The sequence below is a fragment of the Elaeis guineensis genome, chromosome 5, assembly GCF_000442705.2.
Source record: "Elaeis guineensis isolate ETL-2024a chromosome 5, EG11, whole genome shotgun sequence".
NCBI lineage: Eukaryota > Viridiplantae > Streptophyta > Magnoliopsida > Arecales > Arecaceae > Elaeis > Elaeis guineensis.
In genome coordinates this window covers 57,122,091-57,146,532 of record NC_025997.2, presented here as the reverse complement: position 1 = coordinate 57,146,532, position 24,442 = coordinate 57,122,091, and the positions used below count along the sequence as shown (strand labels likewise).

Here is a 24,442-nt window from a genome sequence, read left to right as displayed (position 1 = left end):
AAAAAATTTTTCGTCGCTAATAAGGCTTATTAGCAATAGAAATTTATTTTTCGTCACAAATTAATTTTTTTATAGAATTTTTTTGGTTAATTTTTTGAGAGGAAAAAAATTTTAGAGAAAAATTTGACAAATTATTAGCGACAGAAATCACCTAGCATCGGCAAATATTTTCAAATTTAAAAAAAAAAACCCAAACCCTTCTCCCCACTTTCCTCCATGCATTTTCATCTCCCGCCCTCCTATTTCCCCACCGAACCCATCTCCCAGCCGAAGCCACTCTCGCCCTTCTCCCCACTTCCCTCTCTCCCTCCCTCTCCCTCGGCTCTCACTCCCTCTCTCGCTGTCGATCGTCGCCACCGCTGCCGCCGCCTTTCAAAGGTAAACCCCTATTTTTTTGGCTCCACAGGGAAGGGAGGGGGGGTGGGTGCCCGAGCAGGAAGGAGAGGGGGTGTTTGGTGGGGGTGGGGTAGGGGTGGGGGTGGGGTTGACCGGCGCGAACCCACGGGGTGGGGCGAAGGGGCGCCGCAGGGGGCGGGGGGCGCGAGCGGGTGGCTGAGGGGTGGACGGGGGAGTTTGTGTTCCCGCGGACGGCCGTCGGGGCCAGAGGGGGAGGGGAGGGGGGCTAGTCGCTCAGAGGCAGGCCGGGGGACCAAGGCCCGATGCAGGGGGTGGTTGCGGATGGCCGAGGGGTTGGGGACGGTGCCAAAGACGAGACAGCCGGTGGACCGAGGGGTCGGGGGTGGAGCGGCTGGGGGTTGGGGGGTTGTGGTGTGCGGGAGAAGGAAAAAAAAGAATTTTTTTAAAAAATTATTTTTTAAAAATTAATAATTTATTAATAAAAATAATAATAATAATAAGTATTAAAAAATAATAATGATAAATAAAATAAAGTAAAATATTTGAAAATAAATTATTTTTTGTAATGAAAATAATTAGATTTTTAAACTAATGATAAAATATTATTTTTAAAAAATAATTTTGAAAAATGTGAGGGGGCACTGACAGGAGGGGCCGGCCCACGGGCTGAATGGGCTGGACTGGCCCGGCCCATGGGCCAAATGGGCTAACCCATGGGGTCTGGCCCATTTTTAGGGCCAAATGGGTGCCACGAGGGGTGGAAGGAGACCATTTATATGCATGGTTTAAGCATTGCAAGTATAGCACCAAGAGAGAGACGATCACGTTCGAGTTCCCGACCTATCCTTGAGGATGAGCCTTCCCCATTTTCCACTGCCGCACCATTGAAGCCGCCAGAGGGTGTTGCAAAGGCAGGTCTGAGTGGTATTTTAATATTTTTTATATAATAAAATTTGATTTTAATTGTATCTGTTAGATATATAGATAGCTATCATACTAATGATTTATTCATTATTGTTTCAGGCCATTTTCTACAGATGGTGAGGTGAGGGCAAGATTCATCGAAGAACCTTATCCTGAAGTGTTGGAGACGCGAGCACGAGGGACAGTGTCTCCGTATCAAGATTCCGTCCGGCTTCACCACGCCTATTAAGAGATGGTGCGAGCCATGACAGACTGAGCTAGCATCACATGCCGCAACTATACCCTGTGACTCTTCGATTGGCATTACGTTACACCAGCTCAAAGGGAGGTCTTCTATAACCACTTACAGGTAAAATAATATTTAGTGAAATATTTAATTAGCACTATATTCTTATAATATTTGTTATTGACAGGCTATATTTGATATTGTTGATTTCGAGCACGATTACGTGCGACGAGCTGTAGATGATCATCTATGCTCGCACTTCAAAGATTACTGACATCGCATTCATAGCCACTAGCACGCTGTAGTGTAGGACCAGGGGGTGGAGGCAGCCATATGACAACATCAGTATCGAGGACTGGACTGTCATATGCCACAAGCATGAAGACCCGGCATATCAAATTAAGCATCCAAATTTTTTTTTTAAAATTTAATAATTGAATCATTTATTCTTAAATTCAGTTAGTTACTAATTTGACTATTAACTGTACAGGATCGATGTGCCCGAAATGCCGTGAATCGGGCAAGACAGATCGTCTTGCACTATGGGGATTCGAGATCGTTCGCTCGCCATATAGAGCAGAAGGTAAGTAATTTCTATTTAGCAAATTTTAACTCTAACTATTTTAAAAAAAATTATTAATTGTTTTCAAATTGCTGAGAGATATAGAGTGACGAGCTTCCTAATAGAATCGAGATCTACCAGCGGATCCACCAGTGACGCTTAGGAGAGTGGACGGCGAGGAGCCAGAAGCTTTATATAAGTTTTTCTAACTATTTTTTTTATTGGCATTTTGATTTTCAGTACAAACTTAGAACAGCTATAACTTTAATTTTTAAGATCGTATAATAGAGATTAGATCCCAACCTACCCTTGAGGAGTCAATTTGTACCAGTTGTTTCAAATGCAAATGGAACGGATGGAACTGATGAGGCAGCAGCAGATCAATCCATCATACTCCACCCGTTCCCCTTCTTCGAATGTTGATGCTTGACCACCAGCGGCTTATTTTTATTTTTTTTATTTTTATTTTGGACATCTTATAAATTATTAAATTTATTTTTCTGTAATTATATTTTAATATAATGAAATGATCAAATTTATTTGTGGGTTTATTATGTGAATTTTTTATTTTAATTTTATAAATTATAAATATAAAATAGTAAAATATAAATTAAAAAATATATATTTATAATTTTTTTAAAAAAAATATTATATTTTAATTAGCAATGAAATTATTTGCGACAAAATATCCATCGCAAATAAGCTTATTTGCGACGGAAGATTTCCATCGCAAATAATTTATTTTTTTTAAATTTAAAAATTCTTTTTAAAATTATTTATGATCAAATATTTTCGTTGCAAATATTTTTTTTGCGATAGAAACAAAATTTCATCTTAAATACGATTATTTACAATGAAAATTTCCATCACAAATAATTTATTTTATTTTTTAAAAAATAGTATATTTGTTTATTAAATTATTGGCGATGAAAATTTTCATCGTAAAATCATTTATTTGCGATGAAATTTTTCCATCACAAATAATTTAAAAAACAAAAAAAAATTTGATGAAAATTTTTTATCGTAAAAAATATTATTAACAATGAAAATTTTTATTCCGTCGCAAAATATTATCTGCGATCCCATTTTTAGCGACTAATTATTAGCGACGAAATTACCATCGCAAATAATTATTTACGATGAAAATTTAGTATTTGCGATGCTTTTTTTTTGCATTACAAATATCATTTTTTGTTGTAGTGCCTTTAGCGCCTCAGTGAACTCTACGATTATTTTTTTTAATGGCTAAAAAGTATAAAAAAACCTAAAAGCCACCCATTTAACTCCTCAACTCTATTACAAATAGGGGTAAAGTGGTCAATTAGTATGGAAAAGATAAAAGTGATAACTATGAAAATGGAACTAAATCTGATGATTTTAGTAATGAACTTGTTGGAAGGATCCCTCATGAGTGCAGAATACGGATCTCCGTCCAAGATCGTAAACGTTGGTGTAGATACCACAAAAGGAAAAAAGGAGATGCACAAAAGACAATCAAAGTAACGTGATCAGCCCAAGGCTTATCTCCATGGACCATGCAAGCTTCACTATAAGAGACGAGATCACCACCTCTCAACCTATATATCAATTTTTCTCTCAACAAAAAGCTCTCAACTCTCAAAACCCTCTCTTAAAAACTCTTAAGAAGACCCTCTGTTGCTACAAGCCGCTGCACCTCGCCCACAGGCCATCAGGCCCTTTAAAAAAGACTAAAAATGACTCCTATTAGGACTCCAAACCCTTCTAACCGCCTGATCATCCCTACACACGCTTGTGGCCGTCTGATCGTTCCTGCACGCACCTATGGCCACCCGATCGTGCACATCTGTGCATGCATTGTGATAAAGACCGCGCATCGCACGATGGACCGTGTGAAACCATGCATGGACCACTCACCCCCTCTCCTGGACCGCACGGTGGTCCGTGCATATAGGCTGGGCCACGCACTGCGGGCCCCCTGCACGCCTACGGACCATGCGCGCTTGCAGGCCGCATGCCTGCGGGCCCACGCGCCTGTGGGCCTGCGTCATGGGTTTTTCCATCTTGAACTTCTTTGCTGTGGGCTTCTCTGTTGTGGATCGAATTCAAGACGTCAAAACCCAACAATCTCCATCTCGACTCGATATTCGACCTCCATATAACTTTGAGAGCTTCTGGATGATCTCGCCTCCATGCTTTGAGGCAAATGTCCGACTGCTCATGGATGGACAAACATGAGAGTCGAATCAGGCCACTCGATCCCATCTCCATCATATGCTGTAACCTGCCTGACCTGAGACCTACTCGGGATAGCCTCCTGTGGCAATAGGAACTTCACCCTACGACATCGTTTGTCATTCTTTCGAATCTCGCATCTCGTGCCCAATCCACTATACCTGGAGCTCCACCTCATGCTAAACTCTTATTGACATCGGAAGCTCCACTTCGCACTGAGCTTCCGTCAAAAGATAGTGTCCTCCACACTTCTTTCCCTTGTAACAATTCTACTGCCATGCATAACCTTCAGGATTCTATCATCAGCTCTCCATCTGTAGCTACTTGAATCCAATCTGCTCAATGAAATCAGATTATTCTTAAAGTTGGATATGTATCGAACCTCATCCAACTTTCTTACTGCTCCATGTATCTGCAAGCTATCCTAATACCCTTGATCGCATAACTCGATCCATCCGGTAAATGAACAGGACCCTCATTACTCTCTAAAGAGTCAAACAACTTTATGCAACAAATATGATGCGAACATGCCCATTCAAAAATCCACTGAGGGAAAGTAGATACCTCATCTGAGATTATAAGCACATCATCAATCTCATCAGTGTCGCTACCATGGACCACCACTGCTGCAGTAGTCTTCGTTCGATCTCTGAGCTGTGGACAGTCTCTAACTCGATGCCCCGACTCATCACACCGGTGGCATCTGATCTTGCTGAAGTCTCTCGACCGCTTACGATCCTCTACCGCTTCATCTTCTGCCACCATCACCTCCAGTCACCACCAAAACCGAGTCACCGCTTAAACTCAAAGCTCGATTCTCCCACTTGAGAATCTCGCTTTGAAGAAGTACAGAAGTGATCTCATCCATCTTGATGGTGCTCTTCCCCATAAGAAGAGCAGTGATCAAAGACTCAAATGAAAAAAAAAACGACGAAAGCAAGACCAACACCCTGATTTTTTCCTCAACCTTCTCACCAACGCTGAGAAGATCAATGAAAATTTTCTGAAAGTTGTTGAGATGCTCCTGCACGCTCTACCCCTCGCTCATTCATAACTGGTAGAACTACTTTCAGAGAACGAGAGATCGGAGAGTGATTTCGCCATGTACATCTCCAGCTTCATCCACATCGCTGTCGAAGAAGTCTCAATAAGCATATAGATCACCACATCATCCGTGTCAAGTACAAGCAGATCATACTCACCACCTGCATCTGAAGCCGCTTCCAACTCTTCTCTTCCATGATAGTCAGCTTCTCCCACAAAAGAGCATCAATCAACCCTTATTGGATGAGCACATCCTTCACCCTCGCTTGCCATAAGGAGAAATTGCTCTTTCCATCATATCGATTGATCTCTACCTTAATGGAGCCTGTCTTCTCTTTCTTCAATCTCGATCAACACCGCCATAATCTGGACAACCACGCACTCAGATACCACTTGTTGGAAGGATCCCTCGTGAGTGCACAATATATCCCCGCCCAAGATCACAAATGCTAGTGTAGATACCATAAGAGGAAAGAAGAAAAGAGATGCACAAAAGACAATCAAAATAATGTAGATCAACCCAAGACTTACTTCCACAGGGCATGCAAGCTTCACTATGAGAGAAAATAAATACAAGAAGAGATCACACCCTCTCAACCCCATACATCAATTTCTCTCTCAATAAAAAGCTCTCAACTCTCAAAACCCTCTCTCAAAAACTCTCAAGAAGATCCTCTGCCGCTACACCTCACCCACAGGCTGTCAGAACCTTTAAAAACACCTAAAAATGACTCCTGTTAGGACTCCAAACCTTTCTAGCCATCTGATCACCCCTGCATGCGCCCATGGCCGTCCGATCGCACCCGCACACACCAATGGCCGCCCGATCGCATACATCCATAAGTGGACCGCAACAAAGACCGTGTCATGCGGTGGACCGCGTGTAACCACGCTAGACCGCATGCCCCCTTTCTTGGATCGAGCGGTAGACCGCATGGTGTTCCGCGCATCTTGGCTAAGCCGCACGCTGCGGGCTACGTGCCTGTGAGCCTGCACCGTGGGCTTCTCCATCTTGGACTTCTCTGCTGTGGATCGAACTCGAGACATCAAAATCCAACAAAACTTTAGGCTTTAGAGCTATCTTTTTTGTTTCATTTATATGATTCCATTTTAGGACTGTTTATGTTTTCTGTTTTATTTATGAGACTCCATTAATGAACTTTAAGATTGTTATGTTTTCTATTTCATTCATGAATTTAGAGCTGCTTATGGCTTGTTATCATATACTTTATCTTGAACTAGTTGAGCATTTTACTATTTTATATATGTTTTATGCTTAAATTATTAATTATATGATAATTCATGTTACAATAGTTATCTCTAGTTGTTATTTATCTATATATCATATTTTTAATTTTTTTCTCCAATTTTAGCACCTTACTTCACTCGGACGAGTGCTTTTCTAATGCCTCTAGCCTCAAAGCGCTAGACCCCCCAAGCACCAGACCTCCCAAGCGCCTTAAGGATGCCTTTTTGCCTTTGACTACCTCGAGCTTAGTGGAAGGGATATACTTATGAAGATACCCAAAACTTTCATACCCAATCTACCAAACTTACTAAGTGATACATTACATTCTATATTATTATACAACTCGATCTGCCATCTATAAGATTGTCTCCCCTTCCTAAAGAATTCCTCCAATTTCAAAGAATCAAGGAGAGATGATTTAACATTGTTAAACCAATAAAAAAATAATATTCTAGACAACCTTAGTGTTTCATCCACTTTACAAGCCTACAATGTTTCCTCCATGACAATTACCATCCTCCTTATGATTCAGGGGTCCTCTCCCTAAACTATTATGTAGGGTCCACATATGTACAAATCCCAAGTAGCTTGCTATTTTATGGAGGGAGCATAGAGTCCACATATGTATAAACCCAAGTAGCTTGCTAGTTGATGGAGGGAGGCTGCCTATGCCTTTTGAGTTACTAAAGTCACTACATGAATCTTGCTGTACCAGAAAAAAAAAATACTACTTAAGGCCTGTTTAGATGCAAGCATAAAGCATCATTGAATAAACTAATACTTCAGCTCAATGTTCACCATCTCAATACCAGACCCCATACTAATACCATCATATTATAGTGTCGATACATGGTATGATACAGTACAAAAGTATCGATATGGTATGGTGTACCAGTATGGCATACCGGTATGGTGCTAATATGGTATGGTATGTCCCATACGTGGCGATTGGTAAACACAACTTCAGCCGGAAGAGAGGGGAAGGCAAGCAACGAGGGAACTTCAGGGAATAAAAATCACCTCAAAGCGTCCATATAGCCCACAATCGGAGAAAAAAGGAATACCTGATTCCACTAGAAAGGTGGTTTTTCTTATCCCAATTTTTTGGCAACCTCACGTGTAGATTCTCCAATTAGAAGGATTCTTCCCCTCCCAACATTAACTAATTTGTAACCAGCAACAGCAACCTTATAACAAAAAATTTCAAGGATATTTTGAACTGACATCCTCAACAGACCCTTGACAAACTAGGAGGCTGAACAGAAGAAAAGATAAAATGCTAGAGGAGATCAATTAAGTAACAAAGAGCTGGCACCTAATTTGCTTTCCTAGGTAACCTACGAAAACATTACCAAGCAGCATTATGAACTTCGCTATCAACAATTTAAAACCTTGAGAAATCTTTTAAATAATTCCTATAACAAAATTCAACCCTACCATTACCCATCTCAAAAGATCAGATGCCACTTTAGAGGAACCCATAGGAAATGGAGTCTTCACTTTCTATGTTGAATTCCTCGATAGAAAACCACCACTAGAACCCCCTAACACCTCTTTCCATATTCTATTTTCCATGCACCATAATTTTCAAAGCAAGCCACTTCCTTCAATTCATAGAATAACATATGCAATGGAATCGCCACCTATCTTCACTGAAATGAAAAACGAACCATGGATGCCCTCTCAAATTTAATAATTCAAGCAAGATCTTCACAACATCCAAATCATAACATTTTCTGATGCTTTACCAATATCCAAGATTGCTTATAATCCATCATCTATAAAGCACGGATATCAAATCACTTGCCTTGTCCACACTGGATACATATTGGGATACTGATACTTGTCAGACACTTCTCGAATATGTGCCTAATACTTTTGCAAAGAATCCCATTTTCAAAATTCCAAAAAAACCTAGATACTTCTCAGATATGTTTGAGATACTTCCTGAAAAGTCCACAAATGAGCAGGAGGCATTTTCATTCTTTTAAAATTAAACTTTAAATGATGAATACTGAATTTTGTAGTCTATGATGTTAATATGTAAATATGAAGTATGAAATGGAATAAGGATTGGAAGGATGACTACATGATGAGCTTGTAACATTATTATGCAATATGGATTAGATTTTGATAGCCTACCATGCTTTAGGGATACTTTCTTGCACACATAAAACTACAATACAAAGCCTGTCAAACTAGTACCAAGAGCTCGTACTAGCAAAAAATTGCTTTGGTACTTAATTGGTATGTACCATACCGAACCATGAGGAATAGGGAGATAGAGAGGGATGGAGAGAGAAGAGGGAGGGAGGGAGAAGGACAGAGAAAAAGAGGGGAAAGGCTTACCTCTAGTGAGTGTTTGGCAGAGCATGAGCAAGCACTCAGTAGGGGGTAGAGCGAGACAAAGAGAGAGAGGGTGGGGGGAGAGAAGGGGGAGACTTATCTTGAGCGAGCACATGGTAGAGAAAGAGCGAGAAAGAGAGAGAGAGAAAGAGAGAGAGAGAGCGAGTGAGCATCTAGGAAGGAGACAGAGCAAGTGAGCATCCAGCGACGAGAGAGTGAGGGGGAGAGAGGGGGCAAGGCTTACCTAAAGTGAGCATCCAACAAAGAGAGAAAGAGAGAACAAGCATCCAATGGAGAGAGAAAGAGAGAGAGAGCATCCTGCAAAGAGAGAGAGAATGTGTGAGAGAACCATCATTGACTCTCGAACACTTGATGGTTTGAATAGGGGGGTGTTGTTTTATAACCCAAATCAACCTGCTTTGCCGAACCATCCTAACATGGTGTCGATTCAATTGGAACGGGCTAAACCACCTAGTTTGAGTCAGATCGGCGATCCTTGCTCCAAATCAACTCAACAACCAAACTAGTTGGAGTCGGCTATATGAATGCTTCTCTTTCATTTTGCTCGATTTTTGGTCATCGTTTCTAAAAGATGTTAAAATATCAAGTCCTTTACTACTACATCTCATATGATTTGGGTTTACCTTTACACTTGTCATTCCTTCCGCAAATGTCAGATCACTCATTCCTACAGATACATCTCTTAGCCTACATTATATACATAATTCTGTCTATATATATACACTTCTATATATACCTTTTTATACACATACATACATATATATATACTTATGTATGTATGTACATACGCATGTATAAAAATATAAATACATACATATATATGCATCATGGACCATTGTACCACCACAAATTGCCTGATTCGGGGCATACCAAGCCAGCAAGGGAAGGGGAGAAGGAGAAAAAAACAGGAAAAGAGAGATAGATGGAGGAAGAGAGAGAGGGAGAGGGAGGAGGGAGAGAGATGTCGAGAGAGGGAACGAGGGGGCTCGGAAGCCCTACACTCCTCTGCTCGTCCGCAAGGCTCATTGGGCAAAGACCCTATTTCGAATGAAATAGAGGCTCCACCCCAAATTTTTGATTTTTTTTTCTATTCTTCAAGTGAAGTCGGCATAGTGAAGTTAGGAAAGAGGCACACTCTTTGCCGGCTTCACTTAAAGAACAGAAAAAAAAATTAAAAAATTTGGGATCGAGCACCTATTTCATTTGAAAGAGGGGCTCCACCTAGAGGGCACTGCAAATGAGCAGATGAGAGGACTTCCAAGTAGGGTGGCAATTGGGTCGGTTTGAACAATATACGGATCCAGTCAGTTACATGATAGATCAAAAATCTATCAACCTAGACCCGACCTAATTGTTAAACGGTCAAAAATATAGATCTAAACTTGACCATTTTATTAAACAAGAAATATAGCTCAATTAATAATGGATTGAAATGAGTTAAAAGGTTAAATGGTTAAGTATTGCCACCCCTAATTCCAAGCCACCCCTGCTCTCTCTCTCTCTCTCTCTCGGCATCTCTCTCTCCCTCCCTTTCTTTTAACCAAGCTCTTATTTTGTTCAAAACAAGGGCTTTGCCCAACAGGACCTACGACAAGGGAAGGAGAGAAGGGCATCCAAGCCCCCTCTTTCTCCCTCAACCAGCATCTCTCTTGCCCCCTCCATATCCCTCCCTCCCTCTCTTTTCCTCTCTCTCCTCTCTCTCCCCCTCCCTCTCTAGTTTCCCATCGTTAGGACACTCCAAAACGGCACAGCATCGTACCATACCATACCGCCAGCCTACCAACATAGGTGCCAATTCCAATACTAAGAACCTTGATATACATATTAATTGGCGTATCCTAGTTGTATCAGATCCTGCTTCTTTCCTATATGAGGTTCTGTATCATGTCGTATGCACATCCTATATCCATTTTCATGCTTCATGATCCTCCATCATTGAGAAGAGCTAAGTTTGTAAGCCTATATGAATAGGCATCTTGTTTATCCGGCTAATAAACTCATGCGGGTGAAACAAGTGTGGAGAAGTAGCTACAAAGGACCAAATTTTGTGGGATCAAGAGAACCCATTAAACCACCAATCCCCAATCTTCCAAATGCTGAATTCAACTAAAAGGTGATTAGATCTCAAAAATTTGGAATAACAAGTTCAAAGGGCTGTTTCAATAGGACAGCTTTTCTCTTTCCTAGATTCATCAAGTAATTAATTAGGGGACATTAGGAAGTGAGATATGAGACCTAGAAGGAGATGCGGATAATGTCCTCTCATCAAGCCATCCCTCCCACATGCCCTATCATAGGGACAATTTGTGTAGAAAATTCAAGCAGGGCCCCACAAAACACTAACTAGATACCTTACTGTTTCTTAAGAATTCTTCCAAAAGGAATTACTAACACAAATCTTCAATTGAGAAAAGTATCACAAAGTCTAACAATTTATCTAGCAGACTGCCATTCATAAATCTCTTCTATTGTATTAACTATCCAAAGAGCTCCATTACCATCCATCATCTACTATTAAATAATGACTTACAAAACCAAAAGTTTGAAACAAAGGCATCTGAACCAGCTTTGATATAGAATGGAAAAAGCTAGCCGTCACCAAAATAAAAAAATCCAACTTACCACAAGTATTTTTGTATTATATTGTTTCTGGTTGGCATGATGACTAAAGCATTAGATGATAAGATTAATTGGGCTCTTAGAAAAATGCCAAATATCAAATTCAGCCGAAATGCCTAAAGAACTCTTAAATTTGTCAACCAGTGAAATCATCATTTCTCTTAAGTTTTCTCATCACTAATATTTCTAAGTAACGGTGACTTCTACTCTCATTCTAAATAAATATTAGTTATGAAGATCAAGGAAGAAGATTGACTTATGATACCCAATGAATAAACAAGGTGGAGAGGAAGAAAGCGAAGGAATGGTGCAAAAGAGATGATCAATTGGCATGAAGAAGTTACAATTGATCATACAAATCTCTACTTGTTTGTTAGGAAGAAATTGATACTGGAAAGTACACAATAGATATGTGATTCTTTACAAGGTGAATCAGATTGTTCCATAATATGCTCCATAAATATGACCCAAGTTACATCATTCCATTAAGAAAGGGTCAAACAAGCCAAGAAGTAACTGCAGGGAAGAAGTTATGAGTAATGGACATTGTTGTTAAGATCAGGATTGAGTCATAAATCGTAGAGAGGGCTAGTATTTGAGATATGATCAACTACAAAGTAAATGAATGGTGAATAGAAAGCTATACATACAAAACATCTAATTTTCATAAATATGGAGCCATATATAGCATGTCTAATGAAACAAATAATTTGTTTGGTTATTCAAGAAATTTGTATATTATCTATCAATTTTTAATCATTCAGGTAGAATTTATTAGAAAATGGGGAAAAGACCTTAACATATAGCTATAAAAATACAAAAATCGGCATCTTGTTTTTAACACTGTGAACTTCAATAATAGACTTGCTAAATTGCCTGCTAGAGACTTCTTGTTTATAAGTCACATAAACATGAAAAATGGACACACCCATGATGTAATATGCAAATTAGTATAATCAAGTTGGATCGTATCAAGGTTTGTCGTACCGTTCAATACCATACTATACTAATACCACACTAGTATGCAATCTTATATCATACCAGCATTTGGTACCCAGGTTTGCAATACTGGTATCGGTGGCCATTTTGGCCAGCAGGCGGCACGGTATGGTACGGCCCCGTACCATACCGCACCAACGCGAACCGACAAAGGCAAAGAAAGCTAACCGAGAGAAGAAAAGAGAGAAAGAGAGAGAAATAGAGAAAGAGGGAGGAAGAAAGAAAAGGAGAGGGAAAGGAGTCGAAGGGGCCGCTGGACGGCACAGTCCACGCATGCGGTGCCACAGGCGTGAAACAGGGGCGACGCCCCTGTTTCATGGATATTTTTGAAGTAAAACTTAAATAAAGCCGGCAACCATTTGCCGGCTTCACTGTTTTTGCTTTTTTTAAAAAAATTCAAAAAAATAAAGCTGGCAATCCGATTGCCGACTTTACTGATTTTAATTTTTTTTAAAAACCTCTTAAACAGTGAAGCCAGCAAATGGTTTGCTGGCTTCACTGTTCATCTCCATTTTTAAAAAAAAAAGCCGACGCATGAATAGGGGCGACAGCCCCTATTCCACGATGGCGATGCCGCCTGCGCCGCTTCCACTGTCTGGTGGCCATGGCAGCCACCCAGAGACCTCCAACGGCCTCTCCGCCGTCCCGTCCTCCCATCTCCAGTGGTCTCTCCGCTCTCTTTCTATTTCTCGCTCGTTGCGGCAGCTCCATCGGACGAACCGAGCCGTAGTAGCTTCCGCCACCGCCGACTTCCGACGGTGTCCTCCTCTCTCTCCCTCTCCTCCTCTCTGCCTCTTTTTCCCTCTCTTTCTTCTCCGACACCGGCGTGTGCCGTTTTCTCCGTTGAAACCATTCCGGTTCTCCGTCGGTACGGTTTGGTACGTCCTAAACTGGCCAATTCGAAACGGTTCCGAAAACCATGTGTTGGGTATAAAATACCCTCCAGCCGAAATTTGTAAAAAACCGACCCCTCCAGGACTTCTCCGGCTTCCGACCCTGTGTGGCGTCTCTCTGAACCCCCCCCCGACCATCCAAGCTTCCAGACTTCTCTGACAATGAGCTTCTCCATCCATCTACCATGCCGTTCCAAAGGCTCTCTAGGCCTCACTGTCAGCCGACCTTCTACAGTGACCAACCATTTTCCGAACTCCTACAGCGGATGATCTACTTCGAACTCCTACAGCGGGCGGTCTACTCCGAACTTCTACTGCGAACGGTCTACTCCGAACTCCTACAGCGAGCGATCTACTCCGAACTCCTATAGCGGGAGGTAGACTTCAGCCGAGCTTCTTCGTAGCCGGATCCCAGACGAGCTTCTACAGCGGGACAGGACCCACCGGCCAGATCGCTACTAGCTCCCACGACAACCGATCTTCGATCGAGCTTCTACAATAAGCGATCTCCTTTCAGCCTTCTGCAAGAACCAGACCTCGACCGAACTTCTGTAGCGAATGGATATCGGACGAGCTTCTACAACGGACGGACTCCGGCAACTGGATTCTTACAACGACCGATCACCTCCGACGTCTGCCGAACCTTCCCAGCGCCATCCGAAGTCCATCGCCGGCCGACCCTCCGCCAGATCCTTCATGAAACCGAACTCCTGCAGATCATCTTCAGACGAGCTTCCACATCAGGTGAATCCCAGACGGATTTCTTTAATGATCAGATTTCTACCGTGCTTCACCAACGGAAAGTCTCCATCCGAACTTCTACAGCAGATGACTCCCACCTGTAGTATCAGCACCTAAGGTATCCGACAACAGTAGACTCGTTAGCGACCTCGGAGACATCCGAGCTTCTCCCAGATTGACGGGATAGAGAGCCATCCTGCTCCATCAGATGTCCCAGTCGAGCTCCAGCCGACAGATCCGAACTCTCTGGCAAATCACGACAATGGCCACTACCCTGCTCCACTCTCTGCAACGGATTCCGTGTGGCTCCACTACTCTCTGACAAGTCGCGACAACGGACACCACTCTACTCTCCATAACAAACTCCACGTGCCTCTGAACAACCCCTGACGCCACTACTCTCCGTAACAAACTCCGGACGGCTCTGAACAGCCCACTACCAGGCGGTTGCAGACGTCGCTGTCAATTAGTTACGCACTCCGTCTATAAAAAGGGACCCCAGCTACGTTCTTCTCTAAGCTCAAAAACTCTATCTCAAAACTCTGCTAAAATTCTCACTCGAGCACTCCATTTCTGTTGAAGCAGAGTACTGACTTGAGCGTCGGAGGATCTTGCCGGAGCAACCCCAACTCCGGTTTAGACTTCCCTTGCGGATTCCGACGGCGGCCGCGGTCATCTCGACTCCAGCAACTCCGGCTTCGACGAAATTCTGCACCAACAGAATTGACGCTAGAAGAAGGGCGGCGTGTCTTCGCAGTACCCTTGTTCTTGAAGGAGTGCTCAACGGGACTGCCTCCAGTCATCTCCTCCGACGACCTCCTCTCCTTCTCCTATTAGATCTCCACCTGATGCCTCCTCGAAAGGCATCCACCAGACGATCCACGGCCTCCGCGGCCAGATCTCAGGCTCCGACCTCGCCTCCAGTTTTCCAAGCTCCTCCTCCAGCAACGGCAGTCAGTATGGAGCAGTTCGACCTGCTGGTTCAGCAGGTCAAAGGCCTCACTGAAATAGTGCAGGCCATGCAGCAACAGCAGCAACAGCCGCAGGTGTCAGTGCGGTTGGAAAGAACGTCGCCGGAGCTCCAAGATCCGATAGTGGGGCGGGCCACTTGGGCCAGTCGTCCTGTCTTCCCCGACAAGGAGAATTCGAGGGTGGAGAGCCCCCGATCTGATCACGATTCCACTCCCGGAGGATCCCTACCTCCACTCTACCAGAAGACCCTCGAGACTCGCAGTCGAGAGGACCTCCTGGATCGAAGGCTCCAAGAGATGAACCGACGGATCGAAGAGCTCCGCTATGCTCCCCCTACTTATGGTGAGGACATCTGCACTGACCCTCCTTTCTCTCAAATGATCATGCCGGAACCGATCCCGCCAAACTTCAAGCTCCCCCAATTCGAAAGCTACGACGGGACCTCGGATTCGGTTGACCACCTGAAGACCTTTCGGACAATGATGCTGCTCTATGGCGCGCCAGACGCCATCCTGTGCCGAGCTTTTCCATCCACTCTGAAGGGAGCAGCAAGGAACTGGTACTCAGCATTGAGACCGGGTACCATCTTCTCCTTTGACCAGATGAGCCACCAGTTTGCGACTCATTTTGTTAGCAGCCGACGTCCCTGGAGAGGCTCGGAGTCCCTCATCAACATCAAGCAAAGGGAGGGGGAATCCATCCGAGCTTACGTCAACCGTTTCAACGTCGCCGTGTTGGAGGTCCGGAACTTGGACCAATCGATCGCGATGGCCGCCCTGAAGGGCGGTCTTCAGAAGAACGATCTTTTATTTTTCCTGAAAAAGAAGTATCCCAGAAACTTTACTGATTTGCTGGCTCAGGCCGAAGGATATGCCCGAGCAGAAGAAGCCTTCAAGATGAAGGACGAGGAGACCGCGAAGGAGCGGTAGGCGAGAGACTCAAGCAAGCCCGCAATTGAAAAAGGGCCGAGTGAAGCTCGATCGCGTTCTCGAACTCCTCCCGAACACAAGCGTGTTCGGACTCCTCTCCGAGCTCGTAAGCAGAGAAGCTCGGACCGCAGAGTTCGACGGAGCTCTCCCTCCGGAAGATTCCACAGTTACACCCCTCTCAACACATCGAAAACTCAAATGCTGATGGAGATTAGGGAGCAGCTGCCAAGGCCGGAAAGGATGCGCTCACACCCTGAAAAGCGCAACCCAAACAAATTCTGCCTCTATCACCGCGACCACAGCCACGACACGGAAGAATGCATTCAGCTCTGAGACGAAATCGAGGAGCTCATCAGGCGAGGTCGGCTTGACAGATTCATTCGACGTCGACCTGAAGGTAGGGAAGACCGGCCTAGGGCCCTGCCGCAGCCGGAGCCGCCAAGGAGGGAAAAGCAACCTGAAGATCGACCCCCGATTGGGATTATCAACTCCATCTCAGGAGGACCCCGACGGGGAGCAGACCTTCCGTGGCTATAAGGTTCGAAAAATCTACGAATGTATTACTAACAACTTTGCCCTAAATAAAAATTTCTTTCGTATTCGCGTATTTTTTCTTTTGGCATAAGCTTATAACGACAGGAAGTAACTCCCTCATACAAACGAAATTAAGCATGTTAGGAATAAGAGGAGGACCTCATCCTAACATGAGCAAAGTCGAAGGCCCGATTTCTTAAAGACCAGACGGGGGGAGAGGCCTTACAACGACCCTTATGTGCCCCCACAGCCTTGTTAGGAACAGGAGGACCTCGTCCTAACATGAGCAAAGTCGAACGCCCAGCTCCTTAAAGACCGGACGGGAGAAAAGGCCCTTACAACGGCCCTTATGTGCCCCTACAGCCTTGTTAGGAACAGGAGGAGGACCTCATCCTAACATGAGCAAAGTCGAAGGCCCAATTTCTTAAAGACCGGACGGAGGGAGAGGCTCTTGCAACGGCCCTTATGTGCCCCCACAGCCTTGTTAAGAACAGGAGGAGGACCTCGTCCTAACATGAGCAAAGTCGAAGGCCCGGTTTCTTAAAGACCGGATGGGGGGAGAGGCCCTTGCAACGGCCCTTATGTGCCCCCACAGCCTTGTTAGGAACACGAGGACCTCGTCCTAACATGAGCAAAGTCGAAGGCCCGGTTTCTTAAAGACCGGACGGGAGGAGAGGCCCTTGCAACGGCCCTTATGTGCCCCCACAGCCTTGTTAGGAATAGGAGGAGAACCTCGTCCTAACATGAGCAAAGTCGAAGGTCCGGTTACGTAAAGACCGGATGGGGGGAGAGACCCTGGCAGCGGCTCTTGCGTGCCCCCACAATCCTGTTAGGAACAGAAGGAGAACCTCATCCTAACATGAGCTGAAACTGACCATCGAGAACAAGAGGAGAACCTCGTCCTGACACAAACAAAGGCTCGGTCGATCGAGACCGGACAAGGAGGAAAGCCTCCTCAACGACCCCTCTACACTCTCACGACCTCGTCAAGAGCAGAGGGAAGACCCTCACTCGAATACAGAAGAAAAAGGGAGATGAAAAGAGAAAACGACGAGCTACACCAGCGATAAGTGAAAAACGAACTACATCAAAGGCCCAAGGGACCTCGTCTTAACGAAGAAGAAAACCCTTGTCGAAACTCTCCAGTCCCTAAGGGCGAATCAATACAGCGACGACCAAGAATCTTCAAACAACGTTGACGTCGAACAGGACGAAAGACAAAAGAAGTTCGGTAATCGACAACTCAACACCAAAATGGATAAGGTAATAGACAACTTCATTTTCATTTCATTGGTGAAGTACACATTACAAAGCCCTGAAGGCCAAAAACAAAAAGAGAAACGACCAGAGGAAAAAAAAAGCGAATACATAAAAAAGAGAAGAAAGGAGCTCTAAGGAAGTCCGACTTCTTTCGACTTCGAGCTCTCGGTCTCAGTCCTTATTAAGGATTGCCATAAGTTCTCAACTTCTTCCTCTAGTTCCATCTTTCTCAGCAGTATATCCCGATACATCTGGTGGAACCGTCGGCTCTCGCCCTCCGACTCTCGAAGCCTCTTCCTCAGGACCTCAGACTCCGCCTCGGCATCTTTGACCGCCTGCTGCTCGTGGACCAGCTGAATCTTCAGCCGCTGCAGTTCAGCCTCCCCCCGTCCAAGGGCCATAGACAACTTTGCCATGATCCCCCTCAAGGAGCGGAGCTCGTCAGAGCCTTGTGCAGAGGCGAGCTGGGCTCTCTCAGATAGCTGCCTCCGAAGGTGGGCAACTTCGGTCGCCATCTGGAGCTTCCTTCGATAGTCCTCTACTTGCCCGCTCCAGCCAACTCGATAGGCGTCGTAGTTCGCCTCAGCGTCCTGCAGCTGCTTTTGAAAGTCGGAGAGCTTCTGCGACCAGTCTCGATCGTGATCGACTTGGACTGTGAGCCAGGACGAGCTCCCTTCCAACTGGCCGATCTTCTCCCGTGCGGCCGCCAGTTCGACTTCAAGGGAGCTGATCTTGGAAGCCTGAGCCCAAGATTGGTCGCTGGCACGTTTCCGGAGTTCCTCGAGCTCCGTAACAAAGTCGGTCTTCTTCCGGATGAATTCCATAAGCCCCTTTTTGTGGAGGTCCTGAAGACGAACAGCCTCCGCAGTGACTTTCGAATGGCTCTTCCTCAGCCGGTGAAGTTCGTCCTCCAGCTTCTTGGATTTCTTCGTTAACTAACGAACTTCCCTTCTGAGGTCTCGGATCGTCGACTTCAGAGGAATCCCCTGTGGCAGAGGGAGAGCTTCGACAGGGCACTGTCATTGGGAGACAAGAGCGCCACAACTCAGATTAGTACAAAAAGATAAAAGAGAAAGAATACAAAAAAAAAAGAGAGCCCTCTGTAAAGAAGAATCCGATTTCACTGATTAAATAATTTTCAAGTACAAGGGAACGAAGAAAAATCACCACAAAGGAAAAATACAAAGCTAGAGGTTCCGGACCTCTGGGGCAGAAGTAGAGGGGCTCGACATCTCCGGAAGATCGTCAGCGGCAGCCGCGGTGGTCGACGAGGTCCCGACTGGGGGAGGACCGGCAGCGGCTTCGGATGGTCCGACTTCATCATCGGACGCCTCGTTCAGGAAGCCGAGATCCAATTCGAAAAACCTCCCAGCCATCTTCTCTTGGCAGAGTTCGAAATCCTTGATGAAAGCGTCCTAGCCGAACTGGACCTTTAGATCCTCCATCTCGGAGGAGGCTTTGAACTCCACTGCTCGGGCCCTTGCCTCCGAGACCAAGGACGGGATCCGCGCTTTCAGCTCGGAAACCTGCGCCTTCAACTTGGAAACCTGCGCCTTCAATGCGGAGACCTCGGCCTCAGCCTTCCCTCTCTCCTCCTCCAAGACAGTCCTCAGATCGGATGAGGTTTGTCCCTCCTTTTTCAGCGCCTCCCGGAGACTTAAGGCCTTGGCGATCTTCTCCTCGAGGTGGGCGGCCCCAACCAGGCGACCTTCCTCTGCACGAGCTGCCTCTCTCTTGGCAATCTTCACCGCCTCGACGTTGGCGACAAGCTGGTGCCCAATCTGTAAGAAAGGTCGGGGAGTCAATATAAAGGCTGAAGAATAAATTAAGAAGCAGGAAGGAGGAAAAAGATAAGTTAACCTACTTCGAGGAAAGATCCCAAAGAGTCCTAGACCCGCAGCTCGGGATCGGCTAGGACGATCCTCTCGACGACCTTGGGCAGAATGCACCCTTCGACCAGCCTCTTTATTAAGTCCCTGTTGTTGAAGGGATTTTCCCCCAGGTCTTCCTCGGAGCCGCCGGCCCCCTCGACGGCAACCTTGCAACTACGGCTTCTCCGGACCAGGGTCTTCTTTCTCCTCCTCCCTTCGGCCCCGGGTGCCCTCTCGGGACGAACCTCTGGAGCGGGATCCTCGGTCGGGGGGCTCCTTGAAAGGGCTCGGGGGACTTCTGGTTCGACGTCGGAAGGAACTTCAACGGCGACGGCCACCAGAGCAGGCGCGGCCGAGCTTGTCCCTTCTGTCCTGGCTTTCTTCACCGACCCCGAAGTCGAGGCGTCTTTCCTCTTGTGGGTCTTGAGACTCTGGGCTAATCTCCGAGCCCCGCTTGCGTCCATGTCTGCGATAAAAGAAAATCAACACGGCTTAGAGATGGAATAAGAGAAAGAGGAAGAAAAGAAAATATATATATATATATAATAATGGTACCGGCAGGGTTAAGAGGACTCAGACCGACGTTGAACAAAAGTTGTTCCTTCAGAAGTTCGGAGAGGAGGGGGCTCGATAGGCCTCGAGCTTTTTGGAGGCTTCGAGGTCGTCCCTTTCCAGGCTAGAAGTCCGACGGACGGAATCCCTCAGAGAGCCCCAAGGGGATAATCCTAGCTCCAAAGTTGGGCATCGGACATAGAAGTACCTCTCCTTCCAGTTGTGGATAGAAGAAGGGGCACCTTTCAGCAACCCCTTTCTACCGAACTGAGGAGAGAAGTACCACCAGTCCTTTGTCGAGGAATGACACTTGAAGGTGTAGAAATTCCAACAAAGAAAGCGTCGGCTGAACTTCAGCTAAACTACAAAGAGAAAGAAACCCTATCAAAAACCTAAAGGAGTTCGGCACGACAGAAACTAGAGAAATATTCAGAAAACGGAAGAGAGCAACGACAAAGGACGGCAGTGGAAGCCGAAGTCCGGCACGGAAGGCCTCCTAGTACAGACAGAAGCAGCCAGGAGGAGGGGCACTAGCCCGGTCAGTTGGCCCGGAAAGCTCCAGCTCGTACTCCGGAGGAACTCCATACTGAAGAATCCTTATCAGTGAGAGTTCATCCAGAGTCAAGGAGCCGGGGATGGTGTCCGGCGCAAAGGCCAAACAAGGTTCGGTCTTACCTACGGGTTCGTCTACGGTACCAGAACTTTAGGGAATTGGAGCTGACGAACTCCTAGAACTATTAGAAGAGGAGATATCAGAAGACATTTTGGATCAAATAGAAGCCACAAAATCCCGAAAAAATCAGGAAAAATAGCAAACAGGCCCTCAAGGAAGCTAAACGAACAAAATACGAAGAAGAAAGGATAGGAAAATGACAAGGAGTTCCGGAACCAACCTAGATCGGCCCCAGGAGTGCAGGAAGACGACGAGGACGATGGAAGTCGACCCGGAGGACGCCTAAGGCCGAGAAGGATGCTAAAGGAAGCTGGAGCTCTCGGGGAAGAGGAGGGGAACCGAGGGATTCTCTCAGGCAAAAGAGACCCCTGAAGGAGAAGAACATGTTTAAATAGACCCCAGGATCGGCGCAATAATGATTGCGGATCTCCTCTGACCGGCCTGCACTCGTCGCGTGTCCCACTCACCTTGACAGACTGTTGAAAACGACGGGCAGCTGACAAAGTCATTATTGCGCCATACCTAAAGCCACGTTCCGACGGGAATTCCAAAAAGAAGAAATCTTTTCCGAAAAGCTTCTAGTACCAGCGTGCCGAACGTCAAAATATCTGACAACCATCGAGCGTGGAAATCGAGGGAAGCAACTTCGACCGTGAGAATTTCTATGTACTTCCTTCATTCGGAACCCGAACTCGGAAGTAGGGGGATTGGTGTTGGGTATAAAATACCCTCCGATCGAAGTTTGGAGGGATGGGGGGTGGTGCAAACTCCTCCAGTGGGTTTCTCAGGGCCTAGAATACAAGAAAAAGGGGGCAATGCAAATTCCTAGTGGGTTTCTCTAGGCCCCAGAATACGAAAAAAAGAAGGGGGGCTGGAGGGGACTCTACCCCTTATTAGGTGAGACAAACCTGATTTGCACAATTAAAAGACAACAAAGTGTTTGTGCATTGCATTGGTTGTATAGTATGATTAGCATCAGAGAAATTGTATCATTTTAGCAAGGTTCTGAGGTGTTCATTGGGATATCAAACATGTAATAGTTAAAAGCTTGCCACAAGAAACATCTTAGCTTACAGCTCTATTGTTTATCAAATAAAACAACTGTTATAGACAGCTTGCAAGACTGGTGTATTATTGAATTTGTACTCAGCATACAGAAAAATTTGAACTTATGCTTATCTTTTAACAAGAAAAATGTAAACTTATGTTACAAGTGAAACATAGAATAGAAAAGCCAACTACAAAATCCATGTCATGTCAAAAGAAGTGTGGAACAGAGATGCAAACTTCAAGCTCAAAATGAATTGTAAGAGTAAAACAAAGCAGCAAAAAATTTGGCCACTGAGCACATATGTGATCTAGAATGGGAAAAAGGAGATCTATCGACCCTTCAACAAATGCCAGTCTTCACCAAAAATAGAATTCTTATGTTATCATCATATAATGAAAAAGAAACCATATAAATCATAGAAGACAACAGGATTATGAGATCACCTCATAAGTACGGGCAGTTGAATTCCAATCCATCAAACTAGGTTGTGTTGGTACTACATTACAACCTATCTTCATCTCAACACCTCTGCTAATGCCTGCAGTAATTGAAACGTCGGTCCCTTTCTCAGAAGCGCCAACAGGTGCATTCACTTCTTCCCTAATATGATTTCCTTTCATTTCTTTCACACCACAATGGTTCAGTTTTGACTGAAAAATGTCACTGTTCCTGTTTTTCTGAGTATGACAAGTACAGCTCTTATCACATTTAACCTCAGAACCCATTTCACTTACAAGACGTTGTGCCATATGATCACCCTGGTCTTGACGCTCCTCCTGTTCAAGATTCATCATTATTCCACGCTTGCTATTTACTACCTCAGCGGCAGCTGTTCTTGCATTTGGAAGAGGGTCTTCTACCATCATGTGCAGATCTGCAGAACTTGATTTAAGAGCCTGTACCACTCCGTTAACCTCTGGAGATGGCAGTCGGTCAGACTTGGTAGTCAAGCATCCAAGTTGGTTGGGCACATTTTGTCCTCCAGCTGCTGCACTCTCATCAAGCTCCTCCACTATATGCATTGTACAGTTAGACGAGTGAAGCAGAAGTCAGACAGAGATCTTAACAGAGCTACATAATCTAACACAAATTTTATCATGATATTTTGCAAGATTCAAAAGGCATAAGAGAATATTAACTAAGTTTGCAGGGCAACTCACTGATCACATGCGATCGAGATGATGTGCCTCCATCAATTTCTGAATGACCCAGCTCATCCACACTCTTTTCCTCTATTGAGATCGATACATCTTTCGCACACTTCTCCTTCTTGCCCGTTCTAACAGAAGGTTCTCTAGACTGTTCTTTCAACACCAATCGCCCCGAAAGAACAGCTTTTGCAGTGACTTCAAGAAGAGGTGGACCCATCATGTTTATGGCGTCCTCCAAATAAGCCCTAACACAATCCAACGCCACCTTTTTGGTGTCCCGCTCCAACAGCTCGGCTCTGATAACAGAATCAAACGTCATCTTTTCGGTACCCCTCTCCAACAGGTCAGCCCTAATGCCAGGATTTAGTAGGGCGGCCTCCACCATCTCCTTCCTAAATTTCTTCAGGCGGCTGCACGCTAATCCCGCGGCCTCCGACCGTTCAAGATCGGCCACACGGCGGCTCCAGATTTGGTCGACCGTCTTGAAAAAGTGCTCGTCGCTTTTCAGCAGGGACCGGGCAGTGCATTCCACGGCAACCTCAAAGTAGGCAGCCCTCATGGACTCCAAAGGGGCGACGCCTCCATTGCGGTCTATCTCCTCGAGAAGCTCGAGGGAGTGGAGGGTCCGGGTGGAGACGGAGTCGCGGGAGAGTTCTGAGATGATCCTCCGGAGAAGGATGGTCTTCTTGAGGCGGGGCTCGAGAGGCCGCGTGATCGGGAGAGCGAGTACAAGACTGTTGGCCAGGAAGTCGTCGACATTGGGCTGGATGAGGACGAACTCGAGGATCCAACGGGCGATTTCCGGATCCAAGTCCATCTTCTGGCGGGGAGGGTTTGGGGAGGGATGAGAAGAGAGAGGGGGAGAGGGGGAGGGGAAGCCGAAGACGGGGTTTTGGTTGCCTTTGCTTTTCGAAATGGTTCGATTTCACGGGTACCGGAAAACATCGGAAAACATTGGGCCGTGAATATGGGCGTAGATGGCCCAGGCCGATCAGAGGCCAGTTGGGCCAGGTTGGCCTCGGGTTGGTTTTGGACCTCGCCCGAAAATATTGAGTCAGTTTTGGGTATAAATAACAATAGGGCTCAATAAAAGTGCAAGGTGGGCTCAAGTCAATACCCAGTCCAGCTCGGGTTCGATATTTTCTGCTCGGAATGCTATAAAAAATTTAACAGATAGTTGGATTCACATTAGTGTTCAGGATCACTAACAAAAGTTGGCATAGCCAACCTAGTCGCTCTGGTTAAATATACTAT

The 24,442-nt window shown here is 45.4% G+C and overlaps 1 protein-coding gene across 1 annotated transcript in view; it reads right to left on the bottom strand.

Annotated features, from left to right (window-relative positions):
* The window catches only part of LOC105035614 (uncharacterized), a 40,817-nt gene extending 16,737 nt beyond the window's left edge, over nucleotides 1-24,080 (bottom strand). The window contains exons 1-2 of the mRNA XM_073257938.1: nucleotides 23,198-24,080; nucleotides 22,481-23,049 (exon numbers count right to left, since the gene is read on the bottom strand). Coding sequence (XP_073114039.1) covers nucleotides 22,481-23,049; nucleotides 23,198-24,005 — 1,377 coding nt within the window. The 5' untranslated portion in view covers nucleotides 24,006-24,080. The remainder of the gene's footprint in view (nucleotides 1-22,480; nucleotides 23,050-23,197) is intronic.
* Between the last annotated feature and the right edge of the window lie 362 nt (nucleotides 24,081-24,442).